A 25726-nucleotide genomic window follows, 5' to 3' on the forward strand; every position below is an offset into this window, starting at 1 on the left:
TTGTGGTTGTATTAAACCCTTATTTTACAGTGTGTGAGCATAAACTCTTACTCTCTGTGCTATGCCATAATATTGTGCTGGTGAAAGTGCACTAGATAAAATAGAACGGCACTGTTCTAGGGAAAGATTTACAGTACTCTACTATAGATGGTATATGAAAGGAGAATGGGGTTACTGATGCCCCAGCATTTCATGGCACTATGTGAGCAGAAATAAAAGAAACAGCATTAACATAACAAGGAAGGGGATACACAGAGCACTGAGTATCTGCTACTACTGCTAAGATAAGAGTAAAGCTTTTATTACCATTTCAGGGACAGTGAAGATCCTCTAGAGAAAAGAGGCCACAGTTTGCATGCATACGGCTCTATCTCTCCCTTTCTTCTGCACATAGCACTAGCTAAGCCATGCCCCCTACTTGCTTTGTTCCATTTTACTGTTTCCATTGCTAGAGGCAGACTGACCCTAACAACATGCAATGGATGTAGAGAAGTGAGACACCTAGTGGCCAAGATTTTAGAGCTATTATGTTGGGCTGAGGAGTCTTTTTTGGTTAATAAAGTGCTAACAAATATGTTACAGATCACATAGACTAAATCAAGGGAGGTTGTTTGAAGCGCCAGTGACCAACTGTTTGAAGATGTTAACAAAGATCTTAGCAAAAAGATGTTAGCAAGATGTTAAATACCAAAGTAAAGATCTATCAGAGCAGAGTGAGTCTACAAAGAGGAACTCTTTCTCTGATGACAATATAATTCTCAGTTTACAGTGTGGTGGTGCTGTGAGGAATCAAACCCTCCCTGAAATGTTCCCATAGCTGATCATTGGTGATTGAAAGAGTGGGCCATCTTGTGATCAACTTATTGATGGAGGTCAATTCTAAAAACTATAATGTCCAAAGAAGGCTACACCAAAAATATTGTGAAATCTGACCTGTATTTATCTGTTGTTGGAGTCAAGACCTATACTGACCCTACAGTGATGAAATTATTTTTTATAATTTTCTAAACCACTAACTATCTATACGTACACATAAACAAGCTGTTTTGTGCAATGATATAACAGGATCCTAAACAACAAAACCCGAGGCATTCAACGGCTTCTGCTAATGTGATCATTTTAACAAATAGAATTTGACAGGCTCAAGAGTCAGATTGTAAAAAGGCCTGTTTCTTATATGCCACTGCACATTGGCCCAGATTAAGCAATCTGAGACAAAAATGGGCCATTGTTTTTCCCTGTTTGCTGCATTGTTATCTTGTTTGTATGTGCTGCTTAAGAAATGGTAGTTTTTAAAATGTTCTGAAGTTTTGCTGGGCAAAAGAATATGGGGGAGATTTATCAAACATGGTGTAAAGTGAAACTGGCTCAGTCGCCCTAAGCAACCAATCAGATTTCACCTTAATTTTCCAAAGAATCTGTGAGGAATGAAAGGTGGAATCTGATTGGTTGCTAGGGGCAACTGAGCCAGTTTCACTTTACGCCATATTTGATAAATCTCCATATATGTCTGCATATGAATGCACTTTTTTTGTTTTCCTTTTTGCTACAGTGCATTTAAAATCTGTAAAATAAATAAATACGCAATAATAAAGTCTCATGTGGGCATAGCATTGGGTTAAACTGGGTTTGATTTGCTTGTAGGCCTACTTAAGGGTTTAACACACAAGAGTTAATTGGTGGCCATATTTAGTTTCACCAAGAGTTTTGAGTTGTACAGTATATCAGTGATAAGTAGCTATACTCATTCTTTCTTTAAACCCTTTTACATGGGCTGATTGCTGGCTAAATGAGCTTTCCTAGGAATAAATGCATGTTGGTTGGCCTATCCCAACGTTCGTGCAGCCATTTTAATTATCTTTATCGGCCGCACATTGCCCTGTGTAAACAGGTGATATACAGCCAACCATAATGAAGTTCAAATGACCACTTTCTTCTAGCACCGCTCTTGCCTCTAGTTCAGGTGTGATTTGCAATTCAGCTCCATTCACTTCAATGGAACTGAGTTGCAAAACCCTACTCAAACTAAAGACAAGAGTGGTGTTGTCTCTGGAAGAAAGTGGACATGTTTTTGCAGGGCTAGATAACACATTTAAAGGACCTCACAAATACTTTTAGTGATAGTTTGTGTGGCTCAGTCACAGGATCGATACCAGATAAAGGTTAAACACGAGATCACCGCAATTGGCATTTGTAGCTAACACTTTGTACTACAAAGTACAATGTGTTAGCTACAAATGCCAATTTCGGTGATCTCGTGTTTAACCTTTAAAAGGGCCTTAAAGTGAGTGAACCATCAGTACAGTGTTTCACATGGATAGAACAGCGCCGGTACGGGGAAGCCGGTGCCAAGGTCCTTTTTGTCTGGCAGTGATAGTAAGGCTTTATACTTTACAGAGTTGTAATAGGGCATAGATGTATATGGGGTATTGCCAAATGGCAGCACGCTATGCCTCTAATTTAGTTAATTCCCTACTAGGATATTCTACCCAAAAATCATTTCTCCTAAGGGATAGTGCTTCCTAGATATAATGGAACACAAGATCCCTGCAGCTTTCAAGTACATAGCATATATGTATAGTACAGTTTGATGCATATGGCTGTGCTAGGTGCATGAGGCCTACCCAACATAGTAGTGCTAGATAACAGAAAGAAATCAAACAACAATGCATCTGCCCCTGAGTGGACTTCCTCTCAGCCCCTGGGTCCCATAACACATGCTATAGTTATGAAGTATATTGCTTTATCTAACATCTATCTAACTGATAAAATTGCACCCCCTTGTCTAGTATTCGTTTGGAAATTACAGATGATTTTGTTTTACAGGGTCTGTCTTGGTAAATTGCTATTTTCTGGCATGTCTATAGAGGGTCATGGCCTTATCTTTCCAGGTGCCTCATTTGTTATGAAATGACAGATATCATGCTCTGGTTCTCGATCAGCTGATCGTCTCCATTATGTGGATTTTCTACTTCAAGCCACATAGGTTACAGCTCCTCATTTAGAGTTAAGCAGATGTGACCTAGTGTTTTGTTGGCTTGTTTGTGCCTGGAAGTCTGGTTGCAGACAGATGTATACCTAAGGGATGAGAAATATCCAGAAAGAGAAGAGGAAAATAGAGCAGTACAGCAACGGATAATTATATGTAACAGACTGTAGACGATCCATGAAGAACAAAGAGTGCACTATTGTATAATAATGATAATTACTTCAGCTTTCCCTACTATGTGTACTGTATAACATAAATTATGACAAACAACTACTAGCACAAAGTACTTCATCCTGTTGGGTTTGATTTGTTTCTGGACCAGTAATAGATAGGCCTATATACTGCAAATAGCAGACTAACAGCAAAAATCAAACTTCTAATGCTAGTTTACACTTGCTTACCCCATCTCAGGACACGGGATCTAATAGCTTATGTAACATAGAGGCCGCTCAGGTAGTAGGAGGATACAGAATCTCCATAATGCAGCTGTCTAAAATGACAGATGACAATAGACACATGACTAAGGGATTGTCTAGCTCCCACCAATAAAGACACAACACATTGTTGGAAGGAAAGGCCACAGCAGCCCTTTTATTTATTTACCATAAAATATTTGTATAAATAACTTTACAACATCTTTTCAAAGGTGGGAGGGGTTTTTGAAGGTATCCCTTTATTTTCCTCCAATAAACTTATAACACCAGACCCAGATCTCCACTTTACCTTTAGCCGACTTCACCTGACCCAAAGGCACCACCGGGAGACCTCCCAACCACCCAGGGGCCCAACTATGACTGAGTAACACCCTAGCCCCAAACCACAATTTACCATATCAGGTATAATATATGTGAGGAGAATGTATGCCTCCTCCCATCCAGAGATTGATGCAATTGCCGAAGCCTTCAAAAGCCCCTCCCACTTCGGCCATGGTTACTAGTGATGAGCGAATAGTGAGATATTCGAATATTCGATATTCGTACGAATATCCCGCGAATATTCAAATATTCGATGGAATATTCGATCCCATTAAAGTCTATGGGAACAAGTATTTGATTAGTGAAAAATATCTATTTGACCATTTGGAGGGTAAAACCGGAAGCTGGGTGCTTTGAACGCATATCGAATATTTATCGAATATTCGCGGGATATTCGTACGAATATCGAATATTCGAATATCTCACTATTCGATCGAATATCTATTCGATCGAACAGTATTCGCTCATCACTAATGGTTACCATGCTTGACACCTTACACATGATCAGCCCTCCACAAATCCAATGCACGTTCAATGCCATCCCTGATCCCCAAGTTCCACATATCTTGCAGAATAGCATATGCACTCCATCATCATGTATATCATAAAAAAGTGAAAGTCTGTCTTTCTGTCTGTCTGTCTGTCTGTCTGTCCCATATAGACTTCTAAACGCCTGAACTGTTTGACCCCAAATTTGGCAGGCAGATACATTAGGTGCCCGTGAAGGTTATAGGGGAGGTCCCGTCCCCGCCAGATGTACAGGAGAGGAGGAAGAGGGGTAAGAGCGCCCCATAGAAATGAATGGGAAAATCTCCACACTGCACACAGAGCTGATATAATTAGCTGCAGCAGCTTGCCAGCAGAGACGGCAGTTGGGAGCCTTAGCAACCAATAGGATTACTGCTTTCATTTTCACAGGGAGCTGGAATGTGAATGGTTGCTAGGGCAGCTGCTTCACAACATCCACAGTAATAACTGGTAGACCCCCTTTTAACACCGCCATACCAGACCTGACCAATACGGCCACACTGTGACTGGATAACACCACTATACCAGAACTGACCAATACCGCCATACTGTGACTGGATAACAGCCATACCAGACCTGACTAATACGGCCACATTGTGACTGGATAACACCACCATATCAGACCTGACCAATACCGCCATACCAGACTTTACCAATACCGCCACACTGACTGGATAACACAGCCATACCAGACCTGACCAATACCACCATACTGTGACTGGATAACAGCCATACCAGACCTGACCAATACCACCATACTGTGACTGGATAACACTGCCATACCAGACCTGACCAATACCGCCATACTGTGACTGGATAACACCGCCACACCAGACCTGACCAATACTACTTCGAAAAGACACTAGATTTTCTGGCAAGTCTGAACAGGAGGTGGAAGACTAGAAAAATAAAAAAAGATTAAAAAGTTTTTTCCTTCCCCCTGCTCCCTGTTGCTGCTCCCATGCAAGGTGCTGCCCTAGGCAGACCACAAGTGCCTAATGGTAAATACGACCCTGCAGGTATACAGGACACTACAGGTATACAGGACCCCAAAACTATACACTACAGGTGTACAGGACCTCCACCACCTATATACTACAAGTATACAGGACCCAAAACTATACACTACAGGTATACAGGACCTCCACCAACTCTATACTACAGGTATACAGGACCTCCACCGACTATATACTACAGGTATATAGGACCCCAAACTATGAACTACAGGTATACAGCACCTCCACCAACTATACACTACAGGTAAACAGGACCCCAAAAGTATACACTACAGGTATACAGGAACCCAAAACTATACACTACAGGTATACAGCACCCCCACCAACTCTATACTACAGGTATACAGGACCCCAAACTATACACTACAGGTATACAGAACCCCAAAACTATACACTACAGGTATACAGAAACTCCACCAACCATATACTACAGGTATACAGGACCCTCAAACTATACACAACAGGTATACAGGACCCCCAAACTATATACTTCAGGTATATAAGATCTCCACCAACTCTATACTACAGGTATACAGCACCTCTACCAACTCTATACTACAGGTATACAGGATCCCCACCAACTCTACACTACAGGTTTAAAGGATCCCAAACTATATACTACAGGTATATAGGACCTCCATCAACTATATACTACAGGTATACAAGACCCCAAAACTTTACACTACAGGTATACAAGACCTCTACCAACCATAAACTACAGGTACACAGGACCCACAAACTATACAATACAGGTATACAGGACCCCCAAACTATATACTACAGGTATACAAGACCTCCACCAACTATACACTACAGGTATCCAGGACCCTCAAACTTTAAACTACAGGTATAGAAGACCTCCACCAACTATACATTACAGGTATACAGCACCTTCACCAACTATATATTACAGGTATGCCGGACCCCCAACTTTACAGTACAGGTATAGAGGACCTCTACCAGCTATACACTGCAGGTATACAGTACTTCCCAAACTATACAGTACAGGTACACAGCCCCCCCCCCCCCCAATTATACACTACTGGTAAACAGGACCTCCCTCAACTACACACTACAGGTATACAACTCCCCCCCCAATTACACACTACAGGTATACAGGACCCCATCAACTATACACTACAGATATACAGCCCCCCCACCCCCCAACTATGCACTACACTATACACTACCCTTAAACGAAAAAAAAAACAAGGACATAGATTGACCTCCTGGGCACCTTAGAATAAATCTAATTAACACACTGAAACTTTATACTTATGCAGCGCTGGGTAAATTTTCTAGTTACTCATAAACTCAGCGGTTCCCTCCTCCAACTCTCTGTGCCTAATCACTTTTCCCCCATTCCTTGCCACAAACCTCCCCACCACCTTATTGATCTTGATCCTTGCCTTATTGATGCTCGCCACCAACCTAGCTTGCCTTCACATCCTCCTGGCCACTATGTCCGACCACACTGTAATGATCCACGAAAGGGTAGACCATAGCCAGAGCAAGTCAAGCTTAATGTCCCTCATAATGGCTCTGGACGCCCGCACCCCCAAATCATTCCCGCCACCATGGATCACCAATATGTGAGGCCCACAATTCATGCCGGCGTAGAACTGTCACTTGGGCAACAGACGGGACCACATTTACCCCCCAACCCCCAGCCACCGGACTTGCACCTCAGGCCTAGGGAAGCCCAACAGCTGTCCACTCGGTCACGCATCAACTCGAGCAACCCCCCCTGCACACGTATGAGTATCCAGCAATCCAAACCAGGCACGGGGAAGCACCTGGAAAACAGAAAACAACACATCACAAATAACAGCCCCCCCTAAAAAAAACAGGCCTGAACCCCTACTTTCAACAACTGAGGGCACACATAGATGCGTAATGTGTCCGATTCCAACTTCCCAATCCGTTTAATAACTTCTGGGCATCGTGGCCGCCTCTGTAGCCGCCCCAATTCTAAAGGATTGGGAACTGAACTCAGCGGGCCGCAGTCCCACCGCACTCACATACTTATGAAAGACCTGTACAAACTTATATACTGATAAACATGAACCATCCGTGTGTAACAGCGACGGGCCATCGCCTTACGGCCGCAACCCTGAGCACAACTGAGCTCCGTACCGGATACACATCAGAGCCTGCCCATGCCCAAACGCACCACAGCTCCTCTACCCCTCTGATCCATCTTAGTCTTGCCTAACTTAAACTCCAAAACCAAATCCCTCAGTACCACATCACTAACCAACAACCCCCCGCCCTGACTCTACTAGGCAAGACTAATTCTGACACCCAAAATGCCCCAAAGAACGCAAGAGAAAAGATCAAATCAAACAACCGGCACTCATAGTCCGACACACAAACTTCCCGCAAGACCGTCACCAAATGCTGCAATAAGGACACAGACACATTTTTACGAGCATCCCTATCCACTCTTCCCCACCGAAAACCCCACAACGCTATGGCCACTAGAAAAGACTTTGTCCAGTCTTGCTCTCCTCTAGCCTGAAACCAAAAAGCCAAAGCAGCCATGCGCAGGCTCACCTTAGAAGGAGACATACCTCCCTCATAGGCCCGACCAACATAGTACAACAAGCACACTTCCCACGTAGACCACATACATCAGACAGTCCACCCATATAAAATCTCCCTCCAGAACCTGCTATACATGTTCCATGTCACAGGACACACAGATATCTGAACCAAACCCAACGCTGCTTTCAAACCATCCTCCACAGCCACTCCAGACGAGGACTGCAATGAAGATCCGCCCCTGGCCCCAACTTCTGGAACCTGCCCCACTGAAAGCGAGAGAGAACGTCAGTAAGTTCATTTTTAATGCCAGCAACATGAGCAGCAAGAAAAACACCACACAAAAAATATGTGTGAGGGCACCCTCAAACAGTATGGTAAAATTCTATATAAATAAAGCCTATGTAAATAAATCGTCTTGTGTAATAGAAGACAACGATCAGCCGACATGCACAATGTCGGCTGATCGTTGTCTTTCAGTATCTTTCAACATGTTGAAAGACCAACAATCTATTTAGCAGCGATATGCTACCGCCGCTCCGTGTAATAGGCAGCAGACCACCATTATCTTCTCTGGGTTGCCCAGACAATACAGCGATCACCCAGGCAGCAACCTTGCAGCCCCTTACAGCTCCCCCGGTTACTGGCTCGCTGCCGACATGTGTAGTAGCACAGGCAAAGAGCAGGGAACGAGGAGCAAGGGAGCGCTGACCTGACAGGTCGGCACTGGCTTGCTTCTCTGAATCGCCCCATGTAATAGGGGCTTAAGGGGCCATCCATCGAAGCTGGACAGAGATTGCTGAACGTAGACCTTTTTATATTTAAGCACCATCAACTTACACATTTACACATTTCGTTTGGTTGACTTATTATGAACAATTAGTTTTGCATTATGCTTTGCACCATGAACCAGGAAAGTTACGATACACATCTCCAATGACAGATGCCCGAAGAGTGTCCTTTTGGCATGTCAGGCCAGTATACAGAATAATCTGCCGTTGGTGCTTTGTCTTGTCAGCTTAAACATGTCTGCATATATACATGTATCACCAGCTTTACAACTATATTAATACTATACATTAAGCCAAGGATAATTTATTCACATTATGTATTCTATTGTTAATTATGCAAACTTGTACACAGCTCTTGGAGCTAAAATGAGTCACATGCTGATATTAGGTTCCAAGCAAGAGCTTCAGTGCCCTCCAGCTTGTGGCTTCTTCTCTCTTGAGTGCTTAATGATGACTATGAATCAGGGATTTGACATTTTCCATGCTTATTGTTTTTGCCACAATTTCTGGTGAAGTTCATACGTTCATATATTCTATGCCATTGATCCAACTTGATGTGTAACAGAAAGTCATCAAGTGGAAGAGAGAATCAAAGCCTCTATAGTATATCTCTAAATTATAATGTGGAATCTGAGATGGTTGTGCTGCAACAAAAGGCAAAATGAATGGCTGCTGCTTCTTTTTCAAGACAGCTATGCATGGACAATCTTCCTTTTAGGCTATGTTCAGACACACGGTAAAATAATACCAAAACATAGCGGTAATTTTGAGGTAAAAATACCGTATTTTCCGGCGTATAAGGCGAATCGGCGTATAAGACGACCCCTGACTTTTAAGAAGATTGTCAGGGGTTCACCTTATACGCCTTATAACTGCAGCTAAATAAAAAAAACCTGTTAACTCACCTGTGACCAGTTCCGGCAGCCACGCATCTTCTTGCCTGTTCCTGGCGCAGGCAGTGTGACGTATACTGTCTGCATCAGAGATTCCCAAAGCTCTCCCGGGCAGCCGAACGTCTCATCGGAGAAGCTCGAAGATGCTCGGCTGCTGGGAGAGCTTCGGGAGAATGACAAAGGCTTCAGGAACTTCAGGCGCCTTTGTCATTCATTCTCTCGAAGCTCTCCCAGCAGCCGAGCGTCTTAAAGCTTCTCCAATGAGACGTTCGGCTGCCCGGGAGAGCTTCAGGGATCTCCAGTGCAGGCAGTGTATGTCACACTGCCTGCACCAGAAACGGGCAAGAAGATGCACGGCTGCCGGAAATGGTCACAGGTGAGTTAACTGTTTTTTTTTTTTTATAGCGGTCGCCCCATACGGTGGGGATGCTGCCATTTTATAGTTCCCCTGTACTCGGCGTATAAGATGACCCCTGACTTCTAAGATGATTTTTCGGGGTTAAAAAGTCGTCTTATACGCCGGAAAATATGGTATTCTGTATTTTCAATATATAAACGTGCTCCACTGATGTCAATAGGAAATTCACTGGTAGTGAACACACCGTATAGAATAAAGGTTGTAGTTGCTTGAGACCATCAAAATAATGAACATTATGGAATACCCTTTAAGGTAACTTTACATGTACCGCATAGCAGTGGATTCCACGCTGCCAGTTTTGCAGTGAAATCTACTGTGGTGCTCGGTACAGTTATGGTCTATGGCTCTGCATTCTAATTACAGCGGATTTTTATTCTGCTGTGAGAATGTAGCCACTGCTACTTAACTAATTGGATGCTGGGATTTATATAAGCTAATACATTACCTGCCCGTGCTCCTGCCTGCTTCTCCGGTCCCAGTTCATTGATGTCCTGCTCAGCCAATCAGTGTCCTGTCCCACTGCAGCCACTGATTGGCTGAGCCAGTGACCACGGGAGCCCGGGCAGGTAATGTATTAGCTTATATAAAGCCCGGCATACAATTAGTTAAGTAGCAGTGGCTACATTCTCACAGCAGAATAAAAATCTGCTGCCAGAATGCAGAGCCATAGGCCCAGGGGTGTAGCTAATGAGTCATGGGCCCCTTGTGCGTTCAAAAGGTCAACTCATAGTTGAATATATGCTGCAAGCTTCTCTGCTTTTCAATCATCCCCATGCTGCGTGCTGACAGGCAGAGAGCAATGACTAGTCATGGGCGGCTCCCTGACCAGATGACTAGTTGTCACACCTCTCATGGCCTTGCTCGTTGTAATAAAACCTCTTTTTCCCCTTTATAGAGCTACCACTGCAGCAACAGCTGGTATGCTCCATAAGCTGCACTGTAGATCTATACTGTGCTGCTAGGAACCATATGAAGCACAATCATGCTGACTGGTTCCCTATATCATCTGGATGTCCCTCATCACTGGAGAACAGGACTATAGATAACACATTGCAGTTTCCCAGAACATGCTGTCTGTTTCTCATTTTAAGTTACTTTTATTACTATAGCCATGCCTGTCCTGGAAACTATATGCACTGCAACTGTTTACTGTGTAATGCCTATTACTCTCAGGTTCATGTGTATATATTGTGTGCATAACTATGTGCAGTGTAGTGATGGGTAGTTCGTGAGTGATTAGTTCAAAATGAACTAATCTTCAGAGTAAACTAGTTCATCTAGTTCACCATCCTGACAGAGATTAGTTCATTATGAACTAAACAGAAAGTGGGAGGAGCCAGTGATCCCTCATACAGCTCCAGGAAACAAGCTCCCTGCTCTCACACTTGCTCTATAGCTCCTGATGCTGTAAAATAAGGTAGTAAAACACTATTCCGCACACATCACATACAAATATAATAGTAATAATATTAATAACATTGAAATTGCACAGTAGACAGACACAGCCCATATGTGCGTATGAGAGAGAGAGAGAGAGAGAGAGAGAGAGAAAGTTTCTATGTGTGGTTCATGCCCCTCACCTGTCTTTGTGATTAGATCAGCCTCTGTAGCCTAGAAGATCAGTCTTGCTAAAATCTTTACCCCCTGGCTCCTGTTCTGTACTCAAAATGGTGGCTGCTGATCTGCTTCTCAGCTCCCTCATACACATTCATTATGAGTCAGTACTCTACACTACCACAGGGGGCAGTGCTGGGCTCAGTGATATGCATCACATTGAACTAGACTGTCCTGATTCACTCTCAAACCATTTCCTTCACCAGTTCATCTAGTTCATTTAGTTCACAGGTCACATGATGCCTCTCTCTATCAGCTCCTCATAGGATATGGCTGGAGAGTCAGCAGACTGTTTTAGAAGTGAGAGAACTGGAGAATGATGAAAGTTAAACATAAAAAAAAAAAAAAAGTAAGCTTTCCAGTACTTATCAGTTGCTGTCTGCCCCACATGAAGTCATCGCGCAGATCATATATAAAATCTCTAGTTTATTAGTACATCAATATCCATAGGTAACGCGTTTCGAGAGTTCTATGCTCTCTTTATCAAACCTCCAGGATGATTAAAAAACAATACATAGATCAAATCCATATATACCCTCATACATATGTCAGGCCTGCCCACATGCGGGCCGCAACGGAAGTCCAAACACAATCTATTGTATAACGGGCTATATTACAGTCACTCAACCTAGCTGTGCATCGTATAGTATAACTCTGACATATCGCATGATTCAGAATGCATAAATAAATAAATAAATAAATAGAAATATATCTCAGAGACTCACCATGCGCTCCCTCAAGGACTCTGCGTCGGTCAAGGACCTTGGCGCATGCGCACCCAGGTCCTACGCTCCTAGGCAACCAGAGACGCTAAAGGTCCTATGTGTGTTAATCGGGGAAAGGCAAAGGTTGGAAAGAAATTGGATTAACCCTTATTGTTCCTAAAAGGAACTCAAAAGGAACGGTATATAATCCTTTATATTACTATACTCTACTTAGGTGTTAGATTAACAGCCCAGGGATAAAATAGATGGATAGTACATCCCCACTGACTAACCTGCATAAAAAGCATATGTAAGGTGCATATATAAAAAATAATAAATACATAGATGGATAAATAAATAAACAAATAAATATATACATAATGTAGGCATACAGTATATATATATATATATATATATATATATATATATATATACTGTATGCCTACATTATGCATTCTGAATCATGCGATATGTCAGAGTTATACTATACGATGCACAGCTAGGTTGAGTGACTGTAATATAGCCCGTTATACAATAGATTGTGTTTGGACCTCCGTTGCGGCCCGCATGTGGGCAGGCCTGACATATGTATGAGGGTATATATGGATTTGATCTATGTATTGTTTTTTAATCATCCTGGAGGTTTGATAAAGAGAGCATAGAACTCTCGAAACGCGTTACCTATGGATATTGATGTACTAATAAACTAGAGATTTTATATATGGTCTGCGCGAGGACAGTATCTCCTTTTTGTTGTTTTGGATTTTGCTATTGACCACGCACACCTTAGAGTCTGCGGTTGAGAGTCCCCAGCAGTGACCATTTATCTTGCTACTTTGAATGTGCTTCATAGTGGTTGTGGCTCATCACAACCACACTAGGTGAGCCTATACCTATGTGTTCCTGTCCTGCATGATTGCTACCTATCTACACAGTGTCATGCTATGAGGCGCTCTGCCTTGCGTTTTTTCTGTTTCTTCATTTGCCACATGAAGTCATGTAATCTTCCCAGTCTGACACAGAGCTCCTTGCAACATGACATTCCGTGGGACATACAGCAGCTGATAAGTACTGGGAGGCTTGAATATTAAAAAAAGAAAAAAAAAGGAAATTACTAACTTGAATAAATAATTTTTGAATTTATTTTCTCCAGAGTATCCCTTTAACAAAAGTTTGTTATATAATAATCAGATGTATTAACTATATCTGATCATTTTAACAAGACTATAACTCATCCTAGGAGCCACAGCTTCTTTGTAATGAACTAGAACTGTTCAATATCTTCTCAGCAGAATCCAGAGAAATACTGAACTAAATGAACTCATCTTTTGAACTAATCTTTTCAGTGAACTAGTTCATAGTGAACTAATCACCAAAACGAACTAGATTTCCCATCACTAGTGCAGTGGTATGCAAAGGCTGGTGATCACGTGACCGTGCCCCGTAACCATGGTTCCTCCAATGGCCGTCGAGCTTTGGCCAGGGGTTACCATGTGACTTCCTCTTGCAAGTCAGTCTATTCCCTGCCACAAATGGGATAGGATGTCTGTGTGAGTTCTGCCCTCTACCTCAGAGAGGACAGATGTGTTCCTGCGGCCCTCTTCACCTTTAGAAGAGTGGCTGCTGCTCTGCTGTAACAGTTCCTGGCTGTCCGCCTGCTCAAGTGCCTGGAGTATCCTCTCATCTGGGTGTCGTTCCTGCTCTCCACCTCCTCATCAACTCAAGATATTCACCGCAAGTATTATAATCCACCCAGCCTCTCTATTCCTCTATCACTACTACTCCCATCATCCGGCACGCTTCACCTCAGCCTATGCAGCATCACCTTTGCTCTGTCTGTTTAAACCTGCTATATACCCGGTTGCATCCGGAAGAGACTGTTGCTACCAGTTACCTCAGTTACAATAAACTTGTAACCACCACTGTTACTAAACCCTGGCATTGTAGTCCCTTATCTGGTGCCCCGACTAGGTACAGCGAAGAATCGCATGCCCAGTATCCGCATAGTACCGCAGACCGGCCTACAGCTGTGCCACCCTCGTGCCAGTACCGTGACAACTCTATACCCTGCAGCTGCCCGGTTCCTCCCTGCTAGTAACACCTGCACTGCGGAGTGGCCCTCACGGGTCAGGGCATCGCAACATCATTACAGCTGCCGTGCACTCCTGCTCCATCCCTGCTGATGCTAAAGGATCTCACACTCACCTGCTTTCCCTGCTGTTGACTCACTGCTGACCCCCAGGCTTCAGAGGAGCTGCTTTTGCTGCTACCAACTACATTCTCTGGTGTACAGTACTCTTTACACCATCTCAAACTGACACCCCCACACCCTCAGGCTGGAATGAGAGAAAAGCCTCAGTGATGGTGTGACCCTGGGCACACACAACACCCTATTGCCGTAACTTTATGACACTTAGGCTGGCGCTTGTCATTTAACAGCAGCCTGCATCCATGGGTGTTTATGATGGATGTAAGCTGCTGCATTAAACCAGTTAGAGACACAGTGAGGTGGCGGGGGCGGCTGGGCTGTTGGGACTGCTGCAACTGCTGTAGCTACACCGCTGCATAGGCCATAACTACTAAGCATCACAGCGGTTTCACTGCGGAGCTCGCTGCATGAGATTTGCTGCAATGAGGTTACTGTGAAGCTACCCTTAGGTTATGTTCCCACAATGTAAAAATAAGTGTTCATGTGGCCGTTGTTTTGCAAAAAGGCCTTTATTAGCACTTATTTTTACATTGTAAGAACATAGTCTTATAGTGTATTTTAACTTAGATGGGGTTATTGTTCTAATAATCATCATTACAATGCTAAGAAACGGTATTGCTTACTCTGGAGGACCCAACATACACAGTCTATTCATTCCTGTATGTACAGTGTTTTTTTTTGTTGTTGTTTTGTTTTTTTAATGTAATAACGTGCTACACTACTTGGGTTGTCCAGGGAGCAGAAGACATCTGATGCCTTCTGCTACCCCGCAATTATTTTCTGAAATTTCATGTCTGAGAAGTATCTCTTCTGAAATTCAGTGTTGGAGAGCAGAAGGATCTTCTGCTCTCTGGACAACCCCTTTAATGTCTATGGAAAAATGGCCAACTGTAGACACATTGTAAAAATAATTTTTGGTGCATACACTGCACAGATGAGGGTATCCTGCTCCCTTGCGTCTCTGTAGAATAAACTCAGAAGCAGAAGCAGCATGTGGAACATTATAGAGCACCGAGTAGTATAAGCTGTAAATTAAAGGGGTACTCCAGTCCGGGGGCATTTTATTCCTGGGACCGGGGAGGAGGAGGCTGAGGGAAACGACGTCCACTCACCGCCCCGGTTCCAGCGGCGGGTCCCGCATCACAGCGCTTCGGTCCCCGGTTCCCGGCCGCTTCCTGGTGCCTGACGCAGGCCCGAGACGTGATGTCTCAGGTCCGCTCAGCCAGTCAGTGACAGAGGCGGGATCCGTTTCAAGTCCGCTCAGATCCCGCCTCTGTCACTGACTGGCTGAGCGGACCTGAGACGTATCGTCTCTGGCCCACTTCAGACACCAAGGAGTGGCCGGGAACCGGAGACCGGAGCGCCGCGATGCAGGACCCGCTGCTGGAACAAGGGAGGTGAGTGGACGTCGTTTCCCTCAGCCACGTCCCAGAAAAAAAATGCCCCCCCCCCCCCCCCCGCTGGAGTACCCCTTTAAGTACTAGAGTGATCTATAATACTTGCTAACGCTTTTGGAATTCACTGGGGGTAATAAATGAAAACTGACTAAGGGGAACACTGTAAGAGAATGATTTTCTTTTAATCTGCTCCAAGTTGCTTTTGTCTTCTTTTCCAAGGTAGTGTAAGGACAGAGATCAGTTTAATATTCAACTTTGCATTTGCCAGGCTCCTAATTCTGACAGATTTATTCTGTAGTATATGTCACATCAAGACAGTTGTTTTTGACATAAACCAGTATCCAGAAATGTTTTCAGCACCACAGACTCAATATTATTATGACTCAAACATGGAACGAAGCATAGTCTGAAGGTTATTTGTGCTGGGTGAAATAGTGGCACAATGCTAGCTCATATAAATAAATAAAAAAAATGCAAAAAATAAAACAAAAGCCAAATGTCTTCCTTTTTTTTTTTTTTTTTAACAAATACTGCAATAAGGGTGCTTTAAAATAGTGTGGTTATTACTGTATGATTCCCTCACATGTACCCCCCCCCCCCCCCCAAAAAAAAAAAAAAGTTGAAGAGAAGGGGGAGAAAAAGTGTCAGTCATGTTTATCTTCCGGGCTAATAAACTATGCGTGGATTATAGCTATTTGGAGGAACAGAATGTGGAATGCCGGACAAAACCTTTCATTCTTTGTTATCAATCTGTCTATGACAAAAATCAGACACATTGTTTGTTCCAGATATATAAATAAGGCTGGGTTCACACTGCGTTTTTGCAATCCATTTTTTTCATCCGTTTTTTGCAAAAAAAAAAAAACGGATGAAAAACGGATGAAAAAAACGGATGCATTTGTGTTTTTTAAAGGACACAAAAATAGTGTCAGCTACGTTTTTGCGGATTTGTTTTGATCCGTTTTTTTTTACAATGAAAGTCAATGGAAAAACTGATCAAAACGGATGCACACAAATGCATCCGTTTTTTGCAAAAAACATGAAAAAAACGGATTGCAAAAACGCAGTGTGAACCCAACCTAATTCATAGTGTTATTCGCCATAATGCTCTGAGTTAGTCTTCTTCATGCATACCCAGTTGTATTATGAGCTATGAGTTTTTGCAAAACGTCCAGTGGAAAAAAAAGGAAATGCTGGGCTTATCTTACATGTGCTTGACAACTAATGTATTAGTGGGCCATCTTCATGCCGCTTTGGTAGCAGCTGGCTGCTGGAGGGCTAGTATTAAGATGGTGTCTGTTACTGCAGCATGTTGGCACCAGACCCATTTAATTTACTGAATCCAATGTAGCCTGCTAGAGTCTGGTGTGGGTATGCCTGCACTATGGTATACATTTCCATACCTACTTGCCAGCATGCTGACATATACCACACATGTAGAGCACTTTAAGTCTATGTTCACACTGCGTATGTTTCCGGCCATAGTGCGAACTGCGAATATACGCACGTAGTTTTGAGGTTGATGCGTTCGCTTGAAAGTATACGATATACGCCCGCACGCACAATGCACACTTAAGCACAATGAGCTTAAGGCCGGATCGTATACAGTGCCATGAAAAATGAACAAGACCATTGTTTGAGGACGGAAATGTTGAAAGTCACGGCCGTGGATTTCAGTGCGGTCCCGTATGAAGTACTTATTTCAGCCAAATTGAACTTGACTTTTCGATCCAAAAGGTTCTGTGAGTTTTATTGGGCTGGGCGAAGATCTCCAAGTAAATGACCTGCCACAGATTGCTTCAAAACAAGCTAGGGAAGCATAACTGTACTTGGGGCGTATGTTCGCGATTCATACCCGTCCGGCCGCATGTCTATTTTTCCCACGCCTGTAGTTTCAGCCGCACATGTACGGCGGCGTACGAACTATGGCCGGACTCATACGCAGTGTGAACATAGCCTAATAGTGTGAACATACCCTTACCAACTAGGTTCACAGTGCATTAGATGCTCCATTGGGAGCTTTCATTGCAGTTATCATTCAGCACCAACAGGCACAAACAAAGCCCAACATAAACCATTGACTTTAATGGGGTCTGTCGGTGTGGTGTCCTACCACGGGTAAAAGTCTGTACTTATTGTACTTGTGTGGTGATGTAGACAGTACTAAAGTTCCGCCACTAGGTGTGACTGTATTATATATGTGTATTTGGAAGTTGCACAGCTGAAGAGTGAAAAGGTTTATTGTTTCTTTATATGTCACATGAATCTGTAGACTAGTAGGAATCTGTCTTTCTTCTCTCCTATGAGCTCTCTCCTTGTTTCTTCTGTTGCACTCTTCACCCACTCACAGCGCACGTTAGTTACGCTAGGGAAGTAAGTAACATGGGTGGAGAAAGTGTGAAGGTCTTTTGTGTTGGACGTTGTGGAGAAATGACACAAGCTAGATAGCTCTCCACAGTGGTCCTATCTGGGTCCTGTCCCTCTGCCAGGGTTCAGCCGAGTCTAGTGGGCATAAGGTGGTGTGAAGACTATTCAAGGTTAATACATGGGCACAGGTGTTCTTCTTCTTCTAAGTATTCTACCTCATCCTCCAACATCCCGACAGAGAACAGTACTACCTGGGCTGGGAATCTCTTGGCATCCTCCTCTCTACTACTCTCCTTCCTTGTATTACTCAAAATACTACTCATTCGACACAACTATATCTTATATTACATTTCTACTACAGATTCAGCTACTGTATTGTCAAGTATTTGTCTGGAACTATTGTCAACTATATTGTCAAGTGCTTCATCAAGAGAAACGTCATAATTGTGTAACCTTGCCTCAAGCACATATCTTCAGTAAACCACAAGCCTATTTAAGTTAAAGAGACTCTGTGATTTTTTCTGTTTTCCACCGACACAGCACACACCATAGGGACACTTCCCCTTTCTGTGGGTGGTGGTTCCGATAGTCCAGGAAGGTCACTACACCACTCTGGCCATCCGTGATCACTCTAGCCCAAGGGACCCGGTAGCATCCTGGCAGGACACTGACTACAGGGGGAAAAGGTACAACCGGCCTCATAAAATAAAAGCAGGCATGCCATCACACCTGTGTGCCTACTCTGCACTGGCTATATATATGAAGCTAGTGGGCACCACTAATAATCATGGAGTGCTAAACCAATGCATATAAGTAGTACATCATCCTCTCAAAAGAAAAAAAGCATATGCACAAAAAATGGTAGCACATCACAAAAATCTTTATTATCACACTGACATAGATACAAAGTACCACATAAATAAGTGAATGTACAGGAGTAGTAAAATAAGGGAGACAACACCCCAAATACTGCTCTACATTAAAAACACAAAAATGTCACCATAAGTCCTGCTGGTGTTCCAGCCAGGACTAATCTACTACTCTGACTCTGGACTGTATGTACAATAACAAAAATCCAACATCTCTACCTAGACAGAGACCCAGTAAAACAAAATATAACCACAAATAATGGAGCATAGGGAAAAAAAAGAAAATTTGAAAAGATCACCATATACAGTCCAACAGAATGAGAGTCAGATGGGATAAGGAATCCCCCCCACGCGTTTCGCCGTCTAGCGGATCCCTGAGGAAAAACGATGGCAACAACGGCCGTACTTTTGTCGCGGTGGAACAATGCCTGTTTCTTTATGGGATCCCGGCCGGAGCGTATACACATCGTACACGCTCCAGCCGGGATCCCATACGGGGCCGCAAATAACTGACATGTCAGTTTTCTGCGGCCGGAATTCAATGACTTCCGGCCGCAGAAAGACCTGTCAGTTCCGGCCGCTCGCTTCACTGTGCGCTATGGGAAGCTCTGATGCGGGCGCTCGCTGATGCGCCCGCATCAGAGCTCTGCGGCCGGACGGATCATCCGGCTGGTACTTAAGTACAGGCCGCGATGATCCGGGCACAGACCGGCCGTTCCGTGACCCGGCCGAGGTCATGGAACGGCAGGTCTGATAGTAGTGTGAACATAACCTCAAAGGATAAAAAAATGTTGCAAGCAGCGTGCCTTCAATTCAAACAGATTCTGCGATAGAGGCCCCAAATAAAGCCACGCCCCACTGTGAACATAGCCTAACCCTCTAATACCACAGCACTTCAAATCTACCCCTTGGGGCTGATTCTCACTGTTGGCTGCCATGGCATCTTCTCAGCACTCATTATGATGTGTTCAGTTAAACTTTCCCTAGGGGCTCCTCACAGACATAGGGAACGCCTTGCTCTGAGTCCTTTTCCTTCCTTCTACTGGTAGAGGAGGCAGAGGACAGGAATAACTACCGACCATGGTGCTTTATCACTGCGCCAGGTTTGGGGGGCCAGGTAAAAACCACTACTGACTGGGAAAGCGGGCTAATACAGATAGCTCCTAGTAATCTTCTGGGAGCATTTTCCTCAGAGCAGTAAATGGTGGAGATAAGTCCTGCCTGTAATAATGCAGGCCTCACTATGGAGACACAGAAGCAGCTGGCTGGTGTAACAATGACGTTATCATGGTATCTCTGAGGTGACGCTGTCTGGAAGCCATGTTTTGATTTGTAAATAGCAGCTCCGGCTCCACTGGGGACTATCTTGTAGTAGATCACAGGGAGGGTTGCTACGGAGATGACTCGTCATGATGCAGCACGGTTGAGGGATTTTTTTTATCTTACAGGTCTTCTTAGCATTAATGTCAAGTGCAACTTCTTCCCTCTTAATACATACGAGTCTTTAAGTGTAGCTGATGTAATGATTATTAGAAACTGATTATTCAATTTATTTTTTTTTAAGTAAAATGATGTGATCAATACCATTTATAATTTCTACTGAATAATATTTGCAGTGTGGCAGGTAGTATGATATTACTGTAGCAGGCAACTGCTACTTAAAGTGACTCTGTACCCACAATTTGACCCCCCCAAACCCCTTGTACCTTCGGATAGCTGCTTTTAATCCAAGATCAGTCCTGGGGTCCGTTCGGCAGGTGATGCAGTTATTGTCCTAAAAAACAACTTTTAAACTTGCAGCCCCATGCCCATCGGGAGTATCTGTGCCCTAATTTTGCACCACCCCTCCGTCCCTCCTCCTCACCCTCTTCATCAGGAATTCCACTGGAACATTTTCTCCTGTCTAAACATTGCACAGGTGTCTTAACGATCCAGTCGATGTTCAGTACTCACGCAGCTCACAGCTGATGAATAGGGGGCAACATACCTAATGAGGAGGAGGGCGAGAAGGAGGGACAGAGAGGTTGTGCCAGCCCAATGCATACACAATCTAAGCCCTGGCCGTTGGGCACGGGGCTGCCAGTTTAAGGGTAGCTTCACACATACCGAATCGCAGTGGATTTTCTGCTGCGGATCTGCTGATTTGATGGTGCAGATTTGATGCTGTGTTTATTCATTTAGTCAAATCTGCTGCAGATCCACAGTAGGAAATCCACTGCGATACGGTATGTGTGTGAAGCTACCCTAAAAGTTGTTTTTTAGAACAATCCCAGGACAGACCTTGGATTAAAAGCAGCTATCCAAAGGTACAAGCGGTTTGGGGGGGGGGGGGGGGGCAGATTCTGGGTACAAAGTCGCTTTAAAGGGAATGTGTCACCTAGATGTTTAGACTGGTTAGATCCAGATAATGAAACTTTTTTTTTTGATAATTGGTTTCCATTTTACCGATTGTAAAGTGAATGGCAGCACACCTCACTGTCTGGCCAGCTGTCTGGACCAACTTATGCGTTCCATTATAGTCTGGGGAGCCCCATAAGCCGTATTGGGCAGCTGACCTGGGAGTGAAGCTTGCTGCCGCTCACTTCACCCAACTATAGCTCATTATCTTAGCAGGTCTCTAGAGTGAGACCTGGTGCGATCTAAACTTTTGACATCTCTGGACAACATGTCAATAGTTTGTAGAAATGACAGTAACACTTCATGAGGGATCACTTGACCACTTTCTTTGCGTCTTTTTACACTGGCCGATTATTAGCAGGCAGGAACACTCACTGTCGATAATCAGCCTTGTTCACACATCAACTGATCACATTTTCCTGTGTAAATGGGAATTTTCTGCAGACTGTGATGAAGTTTAGTCTGTATAGTTAATAGAGTCTAGTACAGTGAGCGTCAATCTCGCCTATCAGCGCTTGTTTGTGGTGCTGCATCGGGCTGTGTAAAAGGGCCCTTACAACCTGGCAGGGAATGATTGCTGTTCTAAAGCTTACAGAGCCGCAGCTCTTGACTAAAATACAGGTTGCAACTTAGGATCTTTAACAGATGATATAATGTATGTATGGTGGGCCACGGGGCAGCAACACAGGGGGGGCAGATGTTGGGTTGGTTGGAAGCACCCCATGGGCACTTGTCACCGTGAGCCAGGAGTGGGACCAGCCGGCAACACCTGAGCGCTGAGAGTTGTAGTTGTTGTCCTAGTGTAATGTAGAGAGCTCTTGCACAGATGCAGATGTAGGAGTGTGAAGGACAACTGAGACTCAGACTGAGATAAACGAGGAATAGTTTTTACTGGAATGCTTGGAAGGACAAGTATAAAAGTTCACTTCTGAAAGTACAATAACCTTTTGTGACAATCATTCCGGTAGGGAGGCCATATACAGACAAAGTTCTCACATGCTTTTAAAGAGATATATAAAGTCCTGATAAGTTTTGACAATAGTGGCTTGTAATACTTGAATACACTTAAGACAGCTGCTTGGAATATACTTGAGACAACACTGAAGTGGCGATATACTAGAGAATACACTGGTAGTTAGTTGAGATAGACTTGCAATAGACTGTAGACTGTTACAATACACTGTAGTTGTAGAGAATGTGCAAGCATTAGCGGGTTATAATAGGTCCGTTTCGGGTGGCAACCTGGGGCCCTGAGCCCCTGCTGATTGATTTGCAAAAAATCACTGCTTTTTTACCGCAATTTTGCACAAATCAGGGTATCATGACATTATCTATCCTGTACTATGAACACCACACTAGTGCTGCCATAGTTAGGGGTTGGGGCCCAGTCCTGGTGAACAGCCCGGGGTCTATGGTAAAGGTTAATCCGCCCCTGTGTGCAAGTTAGAATACTGACAGTTATAGGATCAGGGCCTACTTAGGCGCAGTGGCTCAGCTGGGGCTGTAAAGACAAGTCCTAAATCAACGGGAAAGGACATCCACCTTAAACTATCATGTGGGTACGTAGTAACATGATAATAGGGAGTCCAGGTCCACCTAGTGGAAGAGGTAGTTGTCTGGGAGCAGACAGCAGACAAGAACTGAACCCCCATCCCACTATATATATATATATATATATATATATATATATACTGTATAGCTAACAGGGGTGGATCTGCTTGAGATAACTGTCTGTGACAGGTAGAAGCTCCTGAGGTAGCTAGCTGAGGGATTGGTTAGCAGAAATCAGAAAACAGTGTCAGGAAATACACAATCAATAATAGATCAATGGGTGGTGAATGTGCAACTATAATTTAGATGTCCTGAAATGCAGATCAGAAATAAAGTGCTCCACATATGCCAGTGCTCCACATATGCAGCTTCTTCCCTTCAATTGTGATATACCAGACTCCTACAGTCTCAAAAGAATCCAGTGGGCATAAAAACAACATATGAGCCGGTATCTGTTTTTAATGCTGAGACACCATTTTATTAGTTATCACTCCACTTTGAGAAAATTATTTAATAGGCACATTTGAAGATAAGTCCTCTAACGTATAATACTGCATAGTGCTATAACTGGTGCTATTTAATATGGAGCACCCCTGGCAGAATATGAGCCATAACGTACCATTCGTACTTTATTGAGGCACACAGAGTGAACTATATGCACCACCATACAGGCTTCCAGCACACAGCCCAACCATGTGTATGCAGCCTTATTGATGCACATTTAGACTATTGTATTATGGAAAATGGGAACAGAAAATCAATTTGACAAGTTGCAGATAGGATAAGCTGTCTATTCATGTACTGTCTGAAGCCTGTGTTATAAATACGCCTGCATTATCGCTATATTCATCTTTTTATAAAATGTTTGTACTACAGAAAATATATTATATTGAGCAGAGAACATGACCTTTATCACTACATCTACTGACATCTAAAGCGTTTCCCTGTAAAAGCTTGTCTCTTTTGATGTGAAAAGCCATTTCATATTCTACAATTCAATTCTTTTCTTTCTACAGCTCAACAATGAGCCAGGAGCGTAGATCTGCAGAGTATGCATCCGAGCAGACAACGCACACAACGGCCTTGCCAGAGCCCCACCAAAATGGCACGGATATATCGTCCAAGCACAATGTCTTCTCCGATATGAAGGACAAATTTATGAATGAACTCAGCAAACTACCAAGTAAGACAATGTATTGGGTTCTTTTTTTCTGCTAAGAAAAGTAACAGCTAAAAAAAAAATGTTTAGCCTGTGACAGACGTGGTCCTCCGTGAGCTGTATGAATCAATGCATCTCCATTTGTCCTGCAGGAGAGATTGTCACATTGAATTGTTACGGCTATATAACTTCAAAGGAAATAATGATTGTGAGGGAACATTAATCACGAAGTCTACGCTGGCAACTGTGCCAAAAGGTTACTGAAAGGGTACATGGGAAAGGAAGGCCATGGCGTTAGTTAAGTAACTTTAAAGCTCTCCAATGAAATGGTAATATGTTTTTCTGGAAGCAGTAGCTTGTATTATATTTATCATGTAGTGCACATCCTATGGTATTAAGATATAGGTCCCAAAAGAATGGGTTCCACTTTGTATCAGCAGTGCAGCTATAGGTGGTGCAGAGGTAGCAGTCACACCTGGGCCCCTGGTGCCTATTGGGACATAAGAAGGTACCATGTTATAAATGGTATAATGTAGATGACAGCCTTCTTAGGGGTTTTGAATTGGAGCCTACTGTAGGAGCTTTCTTCTTCTAAAATGTGACTCTCCAACTGGAAAAGTACAACTCCCAACATGTCCTAATAGGGAAACAGATCGCAGCCCTGTGTCATGCATCAGCTACTTGGCTTAGTGAGTAAAATACTCTGCAGATGTATCAAGCCAGACAAGCTCTGTGCTTTTAATAATTCAGCAATACATTCCCAGTTAATATGGCTTCTACTGAGAACTGATTTGAATGATCTCCGTTCATTAACAATTGATGTTGGCGATACACACATGTTCTAAGCTTCGCCATCCTGTTCCATTCACCCTTATCTCTTTCTCCTTTTTAATAATACATAGCAGGTGAGGGGGGATATGAGGATTATATCGTAATTGAGGGATGAATGCTTATTAGGAAGAAAAATTTGAGAACTGAAGACATGGGTTGATACTTGCTTTGTCCTATATATATATATATATATATATATATATATATATATATATACAGAAAATGTATAATTTATATAATTTGTACCTACCTAATATCAATATATAATTTGTACCTACCTAATAGCAATATATAATTTATACCTACCTAATTTGAAACATTTCACATAGACGTATATACAATTCATATAAATGATATATCTTTATCCAGCCATGCTACATTTCATCTCTGTGTAAAGCACTGACCCTCAACATGTAGCTTTTCAGCTGAGACAAAACTTCACCTCCTAACATGCCTAGACGGCCAAAGGCTGTCAGGTCACACAGCTGGAAAGCCAAAAATATTTGCAGTGCATTCACTCTGTGACAGTCACTGATTGCCCTGTGACAGCCACATATGCCCATGAGAGTTCTAGTGACATAAGTGCCCCATAGCAGACACTGATGGCCCCATGATGCCCCCCTTCCCCCCAGAGATCAGCTATTTGTGCCCCAATATAAGATATAGATACCAGCACTTTAGCCACAATGCATAG

General features: G+C 43.3%; 1 protein-coding gene across 2 annotated transcripts in view; it reads left to right on the top strand.

Moving 5' to 3' along the window:
• LOC138768583 (synaptotagmin-1-like) overlaps positions 1-25726 on the top strand; it is a 180311-nt gene that overhangs the window by 97874 nt on the left and 56711 nt on the right. The window contains exons 1-2 of one of the 2 annotated variants that reach the window (XM_069946512.1): positions 8089-8123; positions 24059-24225. In XM_069946512.1, the coding sequence (XP_069802613.1) occupies positions 24066-24225 (160 nt within the window). In that variant the 5' untranslated portion in view covers positions 8089-8123; positions 24059-24065. Of the gene's footprint in view, positions 1-8088; positions 8124-24058; positions 24226-25726 lie in introns of those variants that run through there. The other variant, XM_069946511.1, reaches the window with a different exon arrangement.

The sequence above is a fragment of the Dendropsophus ebraccatus genome, chromosome 12, assembly GCF_027789765.1.
Source record: "Dendropsophus ebraccatus isolate aDenEbr1 chromosome 12, aDenEbr1.pat, whole genome shotgun sequence".
NCBI lineage: Eukaryota > Metazoa > Chordata > Amphibia > Anura > Hylidae > Dendropsophus > Dendropsophus ebraccatus.